Source organism: Endocarpon pusillum (genome assembly GCF_000464535.1).
Source record: "Endocarpon pusillum Z07020 unplaced genomic scaffold scaffold1403, whole genome shotgun sequence".
NCBI lineage: Eukaryota > Fungi > Ascomycota > Eurotiomycetes > Verrucariales > Verrucariaceae > Endocarpon > Endocarpon pusillum.
The window spans coordinates 147802-161609 of NW_006916008.1; the positions used below are offsets into that span (position 1 = coordinate 147802).

At 50.0% G+C, this 13808-nt stretch overlaps 4 protein-coding genes across 4 annotated transcripts; 3 read left to right on the forward strand and 1 right to left on the reverse strand.

Annotated features, from left to right (window-relative positions):
- Positions 1–370: 370 nt before the first annotated feature.
- Positions 371–3829, forward strand: EPUS_03395 (uncharacterized protein; the record flags this gene model as incomplete). Its single annotated transcript, XM_007801953.1, has 4 exons — positions 371–873; positions 927–1039; positions 1089–2926; positions 2978–3829. 4 exons carry the CDS (start codon positions 371–373, stop codon positions 3827–3829), a joined length of 3306 nt encoding a protein of 1101 aa, XP_007800144.1.
- Positions 3830–5858: 2029 nt separating this feature from the next.
- On the reverse strand, positions 5859–6641 carry EPUS_03396 (uncharacterized protein; the record flags this gene model as incomplete). Its single annotated transcript, XM_007801954.1, has 1 exon — positions 5859–6641. The coding sequence occupies one exon, from the start codon at positions 6639–6641 to the stop codon at positions 5859–5861; it is 783 nt and encodes a 260-aa protein (XP_007800145.1).
- Positions 6642–6975: 334 nt separating this feature from the next.
- Positions 6976–8513, forward strand: EPUS_03397 (RuvB-like helicase 1; the record flags this gene model as incomplete). Its single annotated transcript, XM_007801955.1, has 4 exons — positions 6976–7119; positions 7172–7391; positions 7453–8000; positions 8052–8513. 4 exons carry the CDS (start codon positions 6976–6978, stop codon positions 8511–8513), a joined length of 1374 nt encoding a protein of 457 aa, XP_007800146.1.
- Positions 8514–10309: 1796 nt separating this feature from the next.
- On the forward strand, positions 10310–12728 carry EPUS_03398 (uncharacterized protein; the record flags this gene model as incomplete). The annotated part of the gene is made up of 2 exons (XM_007801956.1): positions 10310–12139; positions 12195–12728. 2 exons carry the CDS (start codon positions 10310–10312, stop codon positions 12726–12728), a joined length of 2364 nt encoding a protein of 787 aa, XP_007800147.1.
- Between the last annotated feature and the right edge of the window lie 1080 nt (positions 12729–13808).

The window sequence follows — 13808 nt, forward strand, 5'->3', positions numbered from 1 at the left end:
AGTATAGGTATCGTGCAACAAAATTAAATAACACCCGCATTCTACGGTTGGAATTTTCGAGGACTATAGCACGTGGTCATGGTGAGAAGCAGAACAAAACCACCGTGAATCGAAATGCATGGCCAACAAGTACGCCTCGCAAGTGACCGATATACTAAATAACTTTTTTAGTGTACATTGTCCCGCATTAGCGCTGCCTGATGGTAGCATGAGACCAGATATGATGCTACGCCTCGACTGTGGACGAGATGTCCTGCTCAGTCTGACAAGGGTAGCTGATATATCGCCTCTCGCTTTCACTCCATCTTTTCAATGTGCTGCATAGCGGGCAGGTACTCTTACTCATACTCATACATACAGATAGCAGAGAATGGCTCTCAACCCTGTATCTTTTTTCAGAACCTTTGTAGCCCCGTCTTTCTTAGCGAAGCGAATACCTGCGGATGAGCTTGACAAAGCCCTAGATAAGTGGTGCGAACCCCCCCTGGAGAACGACTCCCGCAGGCAAAGAATATTATCAGCAACAGCTTTCAAGAACATTCGAAACCTGCTAAGCCACTATGACGACCCCATCAAACAGAAAGAATGGGCTCTCAGACCGCGTATCTTCACCATTCTTCGAAACATTCAACGCCTGGACACCATGCCTGAGTTTATTGCCTGTAAGTACATGGATGATATGCTGCCTTTCAATGAGCATGAGTTACCGTCATCACTGGGACACTCCAGGCATGCTTTTGTGAATCTACAAGCGTGTTGCCTGACAGAGGCTGCTGAGCTTGAGAAGGGTGACAAGGGAAAGCATGTTCAATTCAGCCGTAACGGTGACCTTCATTTCATTCAAATAGCAGAACTTGGAAGTGGTGGCTTTGGGTAAGTCATCTGCTGCTTGAAAGTGCTTGGGTCGCTCAGCTCAACCTTAACAGGCGTGTCGACAAGGTCTGGTCCAGACTGAGCCATAGACAGTTTGCGCGGAAGAAGTTCCTCCGCAGCTGGGGTGTACAGCAGACGCAGCAGCGCTACGGCTGGTTCGAAAAGGGTGAGTGAGCAAGTTGACGAGCATGAGCAAGGACTAACAGCGAATCGAGAAATTGGGGCGCTGAAGAAACTTTCGCACCGCCACCTAGTCAAGATCAAGGGAACCTATACTGATTTAAATTGCTTCGCATTCTTGATGGAGCCTGTGGCTGAATACAACCTCGAGCAATACCTAGGCAAGATTCAACTGCAGCACATGGGCAACTTGAGGAACTTCTTTGGGTGCCTTGCAAATGCTGTGACTTATCTACATGATGTCAAGGTCTATCATATGGACATCAAATTGCTCAACATATTGGTCAAGGGCAATCAAGTATACCTGACAGATTTTGGGGCCGCTCACGATTGGTCACAGAAGGATCGAAGTACTACTTGGGCAACAACGCCGAGGACTGTCCGTTATATGCCACCAGAGCAAGCAGCAGACCCGAACGCACCCAAGAACTACTGCATAGATATATGGTCTCTTGGGGTCGTTTTCCTGGAGATGGCGACTGTGCTACGAGGCGCAAAGCTCAAGGATTTGTACGCATATTTCACAAGTCATGGATCGAGGCATCCCTACGTTTACGATAATCCCGTGGCAACCAACAACTGGCTTGAGAAGCTCAGAAGCAGAGATGGACCGGACTACGACAATCTGCCGTTGATGTGGGTCAAAGACATGTTGGCACGGGAGCCAAGGAACCGCCCTTATGCTCGGCAGATTCGTGGCCAGATATTGGCAGCACATGGATTCTGTGGGTCATGTTGTGCTCTGTCAGAGCAATCGGTGGGACAATCACCACACATGGCCATGGAAGAAGAGACCTCGGACGACGAAAGCGTGGCTGAGTTCGTTGACGCGGACGAAACCCATCTGGTCATCGAAGAGGACGATAACCCGACTCTGGAGCCACAAAGGAAAACAACAATCCAATCATGGATAGAGCGCACCGAAGCTGCCGGCATGCAACAATATCTCCAGGCATCTACCATCGGAGAGCTTCCTTTCGATGTTGAAGATGATGACAGTGGTAGAGGTGGGCAGGAGCTCAGTGCCTTAGAAGAAAACCAGGATCCAATTCCTGCACGACTATCTAATATCACTTTTTGGGCAGACTCGAGTGACAAGATAGGGAGCCAGCAGAATGTGCTCAACGCTCAGAACGGCGAGCTTGTGTTCGATGTTGAATCTGACGACAGTGACTCCCATAAATCTGACCACTCGGTGCTAACCGTCAATGATGCACAAGAGCGTGAGGCCTTGACCATTCAACGGCAACTCGATGTCATAGAAGAGGAAGGCGACATTAGTCCTGCTGCTGCATTCTCTATCGCAAAGCTTGGGAGTGTCGAAGCGATACCAGAGATCGAACCGACAGATAATTTTCGAGCCCATGTGCAGGATTCATCGTCGAAGGAAGAGACTTCGGTCGTGGCTCGACAGAGCGAACACGGCACTAGCAACGTGCAGCTACAAGCGGTGTGCGAGTCAGCTGCTGAAGGCCACAATGACCGCCTTATTGATCTTGCAAGAAGTATCGAACACCCGCAAAGTGACCTGGTTACTGAGGTGGTGGCAAAGGTGGCTGCCGGATCAATTGCAAATACAGCGCCACTAACTATCAAAAATCTGAAACAGCTCGAATCGGGAGACATCAGGAAAAAGCGTAGTATGCGGCTCAAGAGCCGGGTCGTTGCTAAGAAGTATATGCAACAGGTCTGTGTTAAGGAGACGGAAGCAGCGACGTCTATCATGTCACGAAGAACAAGCGCTGAGCTGAAAGGGTTGACCTTATCGGTCTGGGCAAGTAACTCAGCGCCGATTCTTGAGAACTATGTTCGGAAAGGGAATGTCGCTGCTGTTCGAGCTTTGTTGAAAGCAGGTTGCAATCCAGGAACCAAGGTTTGATTTCTCCCAACGGGTTTCATACCATACACTACTAACAACCCATAGCAAAATCCAAAGCGAGGTCCACTTATAGCAGCGGTTGAGGGAGCTAGTTTGCGACACAACAAGTGCGCCGATGTGCTCCTGAGAGCGGGTGCAAATGTAAACATGAAGACACCCCGGACCGGTAGAACGGTCCTGTCTCTTGCCATTGAACATCAGTATTTCCACGGCTATCGGGGTCTTATCTGGACGCTCTTAAACTGGGGCGCAGATCCAAACATCAAGGACCGCAACGGCGATTACCCCTTGCTGCAGATTCTGTATGGTGGCTATTCTCCGCTGGAGGAACACCGACGTCAAGCGCTTGCCCTGATACTTGATAAATCACGTTATCCCACAAACGTCAACGTTGAGCCGCCTGGCACCCTCAACATGCCCCTGCACCTCGCTGTACGGCGAAAAGATCCGTGGGCAGTGGGTATGCTGTTAGAGAAAGGCGCCATACATGGTGCTAGGAATGGCGCCGGACAAACTCCATTTGCTCTTGCGATCAGCACTTGGTCGCGAGAGATGACTAAAGACCACAAGGAAGTTTCGAGGTTGTTGCTTGCACGGGGAGCTGATCCTAACGAAACCTTCGGTGCAAGCCAGCGTCCAGCACTACATTCAGCTATCAAGAACGGCCATACTGATCTGGTGGAACTTCTGGTTCGTTACTCGGCTGATCCATTTAAGACAAACAACAGAGGGCAAAATGCTTACATGCTGTGCAATACTGAGCTGCGCCAAGGAAGGCTGACACTCAAGCTTACTGACGAAATTAGGTCCGTACTAGACCTACACAACAACCCTTACTGGAACAGTGACGCCTCGGGCAGCATATCAGACTCAACAGAACTTGAACCCCCCGAGTAGAGCCTCCACGATCAAGGCCTTGAGTATGAGTGAAGAAGAGCACAAGGTTGGGATATTGATTCCTCGGTATGGTGGGTCTAGCAAGCTAAACCTTCCGACTTGCCCTGCACGTGAAGAAGTACACCCGAAAGGAGGCATTAGCTATTCCGCAGTCACACCTTGCACAGTGCTTCCAGCACTACAAACCACCTATTGCAAATCGGCTCTACCCTTTATCCCCTCACATATTTGTTTCAGTCCCCAGTGTTCTTTTATTACTCAACGAAAGTATACGGCAGCCTTGCGAAGCCGAAATGGCAAGTGCCATTTTGCTAAGGCGGCAAAATACTTTGGGCGGGGTGTCTGTTCATCCATCAGCCACACCGTACAATACGGATTTTGAATTACAGTGAAAGGCTGATTACCTTCTCTGTTCCCTGTATGTCTCGACCGGGCGGCTCTTCCGATGGTTCTTCCATAGTCGATCCCTCAAGAGATTCCATAGGCATTGGAAGATCTCTGAGATAAATCTTGCATGCTTCACTTTCGAGCCTTCGGAGAGTACCTTCGCACATCTTCGAGCGGTAGGATGCCGCGACTTTCACAACGGCTGTCTCAAGCGGTAATTGGGCGGGTGCGTAGCAGTAGTTGAGGCAGCCTTGGTATACAGAGGTGGTGGAATTGGATGCAGGTTTACCGTTATATGCAAATGAGATGTCTCACAGCCGGCATTGCATGTTTCAAGCGCTCTGTATGGTATTCCTCGAGCTTATGTCCATTGGGATGATCGAGAAAAAATATAGAGTATTCAACCGACCGTAGCATATGTACGTAGTGCCTAAACGTGTTGCAGAAGACGACAGCGCTCGCCAGGCGTGCAAAGACGAAGCGACGTTGTGTCAAAGCTATGGTGAGCACCTCAAGGCGGACTAGTATACTAACAGAGAACAGGGTGGTGCCCAGCTCGTATCTCCTGCGAAACGGGAGCCCTGCTAGGCAGACTGTCGAGCATCATTGATCGAGGAATGACTTTAAACTTTGGTCTGAATGGATGATACTCGAAGAGAACATGGATTTCCGAGCAAGGACCGAAGACCAATCTGTAGATCTTGCTCCTCAGCTCCAAGGGTAAGGCGAAGAAGCGAGCACGGGTCACTCATCTTATCGTAATACTAACTTGGTAGTGTTTGCATCAAAGCTTCTCAAGTACTTGATAAAATATAGAATCTGAACGGAGGCCCCTTGACGGATGGAAGAGCTAACAACGAGTTGTTGACAAAAAGAGAAGGATAGGCTTTATTCTTCAACTCGGACTTCAGCCACAGTGAGATCTTGAGGTAGCAAATCGTTGGCAAGTTAACAATCAACCTTGCTGAGCATGAACGATGATAATGGGTATGAGTCAAGCAACGCAGAAAGCAGGGAGCGGGCTATTCTTTGCAGTACTGAATGTAAGTAGCAGGAACCAGCAGTGCTCTTCACAACACCAACCCTTGGAATCTAGATGAGAATGCTAAGGGAAAGGCAGGAGCAATTTCACGAGAAACAGCACATCACCACTGATCACTTATCTGATCACTTATGGGGGTCAAACACAGGCAGATCCTAAGATTTGCTTCAGGCATCTGACTCCCATCTGTTCTGTGGGTTGTAAACACCCTCAGAACTAGGCCATTGTCTCCATGCTTCTAATCAAAGAGCTGTAAAGGACTGGGAACTCTTCGAACTTCTTGCTGTGACGCCACAATATTAAGCTAGGCGCAAGGAATAGGGTTGTGGTCTTGCTCAGTGTTGTGTTTCACAGTGACTTGGACGTACGTTTGTCTGCTGAATCGCCCTTTGGGAGAATTCAAACTCCTTTTATTGAATTCATGACAGTGGAATGTCTCCTGTACTCTATGCCTCAAGGAGATCATGTAGCCAAGATGGGCTACTGCAAGAGAGCATCCTTTTGACGCTTTGGAATTATCAATGTGTGGATTCAGCCAATAGATGAGCTAATACTTGCAAAGAACATGATTGGGCAGCTTCTTCCTCCAAACTTGAGTAATCACAAGGACTCGAATGCTGCTTCATCAAAGGGTGGCACCACACTTTTTGGTTCCTTCGTTTTTCTGTAATCGTCCTTCCAATGGCTCATCACATGCTGCCGAAATCTGTTGTCTCTTTCCCTCAACTCTTGCCATTGCTTCTCCTGTTCTTCCCTCACCTCCTCCTTGAGCTCCTGATCCTTCTCCCAAACCTCGTCAAATGATTCAAAGCATGAGTGATTCGGAGGTAAGCCAAGTTTCTTCCTCTGCCGTTGGAATTCTACCCTCATCTTTGCAGAGCTCATGACCTTCCACCTAAGTCTCCAGCCGAATAGCCCAAGCTCCTTTATCCTGGCAGGCTTATCACCTAAAAGGTACTGATCAAGTCCACCGCACTTTCGGATGGTGCGCATACATGATGCGGTGATTGGTATAGTCATTGTCTTATTGAGTGCTTCGCTTCGAATGGTCTCCAACCGGACGTTAGGATACCATTTTCGTCGTGTTTTGCCCTTGTTCCTGCCCTTCGAGATTTTATTGCCGGACTGCACGAGCGCGCCTCCGTAGAGACCTTGATCTGCTTCCTTGAATGTGTGTCTTGGTCCGTAAGGATATGGAGGGCACGGCGGAAGTTTTCGGAGTTGAGCGTCCTTGACAGAAAGATCGGAGATTTTGGTAGTAGGTCGCCATGGGTGGAAGGCGTGAAATGCTCTGGAAGGTATAATGATTTTAAGTTGTGGATATATACAGCTTGAGCAGAGGCCGGCCAGAGCTGTTCTCGCAGTAGCAAATGCCTGGGACATTGTAGCGAATTCTCCCAGGCATATCAAAACATCAACATCATTCCCTTGATAGCATGACAGGATGTGGGTAAGTGAAGATGCACGATTGATAGCGAGAAACTCAGATCTTCGAGCTTCGAGTTCCGAGAACTAGTACTGTAGCTTCGAAATTCCGCAAGAGTCCTTGGCACGACTTTTCTTTGACCTCGCGACGATTGACAAGATCCTGGTGCACATTTTACTGCTTTGCCTATGGTAGACTATCGTTTTGGAAACTGAATCGTGTCTTGCCAAAACGAAGTGATCCTCAGGACATTAATGACATATTCTACAGATCCGGTTCTGACTACTCATCATGGTGAACTTGAGCGAAGTCAAGGGCACCTCGCGCGAAAACAGAACTGCTGCTCATACACATATTAAAGGGCTAGGACTGCGGTCTGATGGCACAGCAGAGACCGCGGGGAATGGCTTCGTCGGCCAGACTGCTGCACGAGAGGTATTTCGTCTACCAAAACGGGACCTTCTGACTGAAGCTAATATATTGTCAGGCTTGTGGGGTGGTTGTAGATCTGATCAGAGCCAAAAAGATGTCCGGTCGAGCTGTACTGCTAGCTGGTGGTCCAGGAACCGGGAAGACAGCCCTGGCTCTAGCTGTGTCGCAGGAGTTGGGGACGAAGGTGCCGTTCTGTCCAATCGTTGGCAGTGAGGTGTATTCGACAGAAGTCAAGAAGACGGAAGCTCTGATGGAGAATTTTCGAAGAGCTATCGGTATGACAGTCGCTTCCAAGCTATAACCATTGTCCATATGCTGATGCTGTACTATATCCAGGTCTTCGAGTACGCGAAATGAAAGAAGTCTACGAGGGTGAAGTGACCGAGCTTGTGCCCGAAGAGGCAGAGAATCCTCTAGGAGGTTACGGAAAGACGATTAGCCATCTCATCCTCACTTTGAAGTCTGCCAAGGGCACGAAGAAACTGCGATTAGACCCAAGTATCTACGAAGCAGTACAAAAGGAAAGAGTGGCGCAGGGTGATGTGATATACATTGAGGCAAATACTGGAGCCTGCAAGAGAGTGGGTCGATCAGATGCATATGCGACAGAGTTCGATCTAGAAGCAGAAGAGTACGTTCCAGTACCGAAGGGTGATGTACACAAGAAGAAAGAAATTGTACAAGATGTCACGCTGCATGATCTGGACATTGCCAACGCCAGGCCTCAGGGCGGACAAGATGTTATGAGCATGATGGGCCAATTGATGAAGCCGAAGAAGACAGAAATCACCGACAAGCTACGGGGCGAGATAAATAAGGTGGTCAGTAGGTATATTGACCAGGGAATCGCAGAACTTGTCCCTGGTGTGCTTTTCATTGATGAGGTATGTGGTAGTAAATCTCGATTGCAGATGAGGTTACTGATCGCTCAATAGGTTCACATGCTCGACATGGAATGTTTCACCTACCTCAACCGCGCTCTGGAATCACCCATCTCCCCAATCGTCATCCTCGCTTCGAATCGGGGGACAACATTAATCCGAGGCACGCAAGACATCACAGCCGCACATGGCGTTCCCTCAGATCTATTAGCACGACTTCTTATCATCCCGACACATCCCTACAACCCCTCAGAGATTCAGACCATCATCCGATTACGAGCAAAGACGGAAGGACTCACAATCAGCGAGTCGGCGCTGGAGAAGGTCGCTCAGCACGGCGTCAAGGTGTCGTTACGCTATGCCTTACAGTTACTGACCCCATCGAGCATATTGGCCAAGGTGAATGGCAGACAGAGCATAGAACCTGCAGATGTGGAGGAATGCGAGGACCTGTTTATTGATGCCAAGAGGTCAGCGCAGATTGTGGAGTCGGCTGATGGCGCATTCATTGCATGAGTTTCCCAAAAGCATGGAAAAGTGCTTTCAAGTTCTACAATCATGTCACATGCAAGGCGCTATGGCGAAGGACGGGCGAAGTAGAATAGCCCTGGCAGCGCAAGCGCAAGCTGGATTCAAACTTAAAGGAGAGTGTGTACGAGCCCGCATTGAGTATGTACATTCTCTGTTGGTAGGCAGGTGATGCTCTATCCAGTTGTTATGCTCCTCTTGTTCTTATGCGTGTCATGCAGCAGATTATACAATTTAACTAACCCAAGACTGCCAGTCAGCATCGAGCATATCCGAATTTTCAAGACGCAATTGGAACGAAGTGACTCCATCGACATCCAAGGAAGGTATATACGCTCAACGACTCCCCACAATCTGACTGGGTTATGACCGAGACGGGGCCTAACATGGAAAATGCGAATGTAGGAAAAGTTTTCATCGTAGGAGGCTCAAAGAGGAAGGTTTGAGTAAACTGCGTCAACGTACCATCCCGAAGAGAGCTTTGAACAATTTCGAGGCCGTTGAGGCTTTGTCTACAACCCTAAAAGCACTGAAGAGGATTAGCAAGTAGCCTCAAAAGAATCCAAGTGATTGCTCGCTGAATAGGTAAAAGGTCAGACAAAAGTTACTGGCAAGTAGCAGACCATCCGGAGAAGATGATCCGAGGGTCTCAATCATGGTCGACTCAGTTTCAAATGAAGAAGGTTGTGTTATGGTTGTCATCTTGAGATGCTTGCAAGGAGAAGCGAAGGTGGACTTACCAGGTGAAGGGCAGCTGCTGCAGAGTCAGCAGATTTACAACATAGATGATTCTGATGCTTAGATGTCAAGCTCTCGAAGCATATCTGCTAGATCCTTCATGAAGGATGGTATGATTGTTGTTCCACACCGGCATGTGGTCCAGGACTACCCTCGAGCATTGAGTGCAATTTCAGAAAGACAATTTCTCCAGTGGGTGCAGTGGCAGTGGAGTGGCCGTGCCCGTGCCCGTGCCCGTGCCAGTGCCGGTGCCTCGTGCCCCAGTTAATGCCGCAGGCCCAGACGCCAAGGTCAGGCTACACTCTAAGTAGCCACAGTGCTGGAAGGTGCCCAGCATGCTCAGATATACGCCTCGTCTCTTGCCTCGCTTCTCCGATCGCGATCCCACAGAAAAAGAAAGGCTGGTCCAACGCCCATGCATCCACAGGGCAGAACAGATCTGTGACCGAGAGCAAAGGGCAGACGCCAGCTTCTCGCAAAACAAAATCCCGCTCTATCAAGATGAGAGTCCCCGGGACATAATCGCACTCTGCTGCTGCCCCCACCTCAATCTTCGCCTTCATCGTTTGGCTGGTCTCGGAACCGCACCTCTTTCCTCACAAGCATCTTTGGCCCCCAGTATCGTCATTCTTTTCAACTTCCCTCACCGCGTTCTACCTCCCTACATAATATTCCAGCATCTGTACGCCATGGTCTAGTCGAACCCTTTTGTGAAACCTACGATAATATTATCGTCACATATGAGCTAGTTGGATTATCGATCCTCCTCTAAACATCGACTGCTTTTACCCATGTGGGCTAGCCGGTACTATCACCACGATTGTATCTTAACTATACGCTTTAGATTCGAATGCGACTCTGAAGACTCTCGATTAGTATCCGGAGCCACACCTTCCTCGTTGGGATCTCCTCGACAATTGTTATACCGCTGTTGAGATTGCGCACAAACAGCCTGGACATTGTGGAGAAGTGACAGAATTCTTAACACTCGCTCGATAGAGGAATCCTCGTGAGATACCGCGCCATAGACGGTAGAATAGGCTACTATGGCAAATGCCATGGCCATGGCTCAACCCTATCCAGTTCATGGTGGCATGCAACAGCATCCAGGACTACCTCATGGACATCCAATGGCGCAGGGACAACCCCACATGGGCGGACAGGCACAGGGAATGATACCTGGCATGCATGGAGGACCACAAGTAACGCAAGGAGGTCCGATGGTCAGTGGTATGCCACCTGGAGCTGGAATAGCTGCGCCGGGCGGACCTACTCAGAGTGCGCATGCTATGGCACACTTGGGTCCACCCCCAGCAATGTTTCAGCAACACCCGGGAATGCCATTTCAGAACCCGAATATGCTCCAACAACAGCAAATCCTTCAACAGCAAAGACACCGGCAGCAACAACAGAATGCTATGCTTCATCAACAACAACAGCAGCAGCAGCAGCAGCAAGTACAGCACAGCGGAATGATGACTGGCCCAAACGGACACCAGATGACTCCAGGCCAAATCGCTCAGATGAGAGCTATGCCATTACAGTTACAGATGATGCACCAACAGCAGCAACAGGCGCAACACCCACAACATCTCCAAGCACAACCAGGTCAACCACATCCTCAGAGTATGCCGCAGCAGCATGTACACAATCAGCAAATACTAGCCCAGCAACAGGCAGCTGTTATTCAGCAACGAAATGCTACGGTGATGCAGATGCAAGAAAGCCAGAATGCGACCAGTCAAGCACAACCATCGCAAGGTGTTCCTGCTCGTCCTCACAGCGCCGCCGCAACCCAAGCGCCGCCACAACAACCCGTTCCTCAGCAACCACCGCAGCCTCCGCCAACACCACAATCCCAGCCTCAAACACAAACACCTCAGCAACAGCAACAGCAACTGCCTCCTCAACCCGGACAACCTAACCAGCAGCAGAGGGAGCAGAGAGAGCAGAGGGAGCAGCGGGAGCAGCAGCAGCAGCAGCAACAACAACAACAGCAGCGGGAGCAGCAGCAGCAACAACAGCAGCAGCAACAACAGCAACAGCAACAACAGCAGCAGCAACAACAACAGCAGCAGCAGCATCAGCAGCATCATACGCAGCAACAACAGGCTCAACAACAGGTTCAGCAGCACGCTCAGCAGCAACAGCAACAGCAACAACTAGTGCAACAAGATGCTCAGGCGCGACAGCAGCCACAACAACAGCACCAGCAGCGAAATGCCCCGGTCAACCATATGATTCAGCAGCCTGATATACACAAAATCATGAGTGGTCAAGTCGTTCTGCGCCTTCTATCTTTCATCGACCGTCTCAGCTCTCCCGAACCTCAACAAGCTAGCAAATTTGAGTTCTGGGAGGAGTTCGTTGCTCAGCACTTTGCTCCTGGGGGTTCCCTGCAGCATCAACTTGTAAACATGACTGATGGCAGCGACAAGAGATTTCGGATTTCTTACCCGGCGCTTGCATATTACTATCACTCGCACTTTACAAGCGGCATCCGGACGATGACTATGCAACCCCAAGGAGCTATCGAAAGACCGCTGCCGATGGGGTGTCACGCCGTACTCTTCCAACGCTGCACCTTTACTCATGTCTTTCACAATGAACACCAAGTTGTCTCGACGGGCACCCTGAAGGTGAACTTTGATGCCAACCAAAAGATCGAGTATCTCGACATTGGCACCAGCAAATGGGTTGAGTACGTTCCTCGACTGCACCTGACGCCGGTAGAGTCACCGGATATGAAAAGCCCAAAGCTCAACAAGAATATGAAAAAGGCTGCACCACGGCCGTCGCCGCCTACCAGCGTTGCGCAACCTCGATCGATGGTGAACAAAAACGGCATTACCGATGGTGTTATGCAAAACCTAGAGGTACTTGTTGATCATCACAGACAACATCGCTCTTCTTACTAACGATGAAGTTTAGATAGCGGAAGCTTTGACCTTGATGGAGACGCTTTTCCAGTACTCGCAGAACCACGAGAATCTCACACCAGCCGAGGCATTGAACAATCTAGTGCAAGATACGGCCCGGGGCGCGCACAACATCGCTGCGGGCATACCGCAAGGCAACTTCAACAATATGGCACCCAACGGCGTATCGGGGCAGCGGACTCCAGTCATGCACGGCGGGGAGCAGTTTGCTTCACCGGCATTGCAAAATCTTGGTCTACCGCAACAAGGGTCACCGCACATTGGAGGTCCAGCACATAGTCCGAGCCCAGCACACATGCATATGGCAGGTCCAGTGGCAATGGTACATCAACACAGTCAGCAAGGCTCGAATCTAAGTGGCAGCCAGGGTGCCAGTGCAAACACCAGCCCGAATGTGCCGAACAAGCGGCGACGAGCTAGTGGCATCAAGCTTGAAGATGATGGTGGAGAAATGAACGGGAGCGCGGCAAACAAAGTCAAACCAAGTCCCAGGATAGGCGGGAAGCGGCAGAAGGGAACCGCATGATTCACCCCAGCCGGACCAAAGAAGGATTTCTAGAGGGTCATTGCAGGCGTTTGTGTTGGGTGGTACCCTCTATCAGCTTGAGCGTGGAGTCTTTGTCATGATGAATGTATCTAATCTACCATGTTTTTGGGGACGGTCATGTTTCTGGAAAGCCCGCACCGGCTCTGGGGGATACATTGGGCTGAGAGATTCAGTTGTAACATATATACTGTTTTCAGGATGGGTGGTTAGTGGCGGCGCATCAGCATTGGGTACGGTGATGCCCAAGATGAGGCATGCCGACATGTTCAAAACATCAGTCTGGATATCCGCAAATCTGTAATCCAATTTCAGCTCATATCAATCATATCCATCCAATCAAATGTCCTATCACAAAGGTTCTTCGTTCCTCTAGATTTGCGTAGCCATCAGCACCTGAATAGGAGGTTTTTCCGCTCCGCTCCGCTCCACCCCGTAACTACTGAGCATGACCTAATCATCTGATCTGTGACCTCGATTGTATTCCTAAAACTTACCAGCTATCATGACAACACATCATTGTATCACGAAGACCCTCATAGTCGGCCTGTCCGGCCCCTCCTCTTCCGGCAAAACCACCATCGCCCGCCTCCTCCGCTCCATCTTCAACATCCCGGCTTCCGCAGAAACCAACCACCACTCCATCACGCTCTTCATCCTCCACCAGGACGATTTCTACAAAACAGACGCAGAGTAAGGCCTCCAACTTTTCTCCTGTCATTCACATCCCATGTCCCTCATCCTCTGTCTAAGCAAATATAAAAAATAATACCACAAAAAACCCTTACCCGAAAACCCCGTGCTCACTATAGGATCCCCATCATAACCACACCCTTGACACAACGACGGCTACAAGACTGGGACAGCGCGGAATCGCTGGACCTGGGCCTGCTGGAGCGCAGCCTCCGCTTTGTGGCCACGCACGGCCAGCTGCCGCCGGACCTGGCGAGCAAGGAAGACTTGAACACCGCCGGCGAGTCCGGCGTCTCGGATCGAGAAATCGAAGGGTATCGGCGTGACGTCGTCGCGACTGTTCTCAACCCTCCTCCTCCTCCTCCTCCT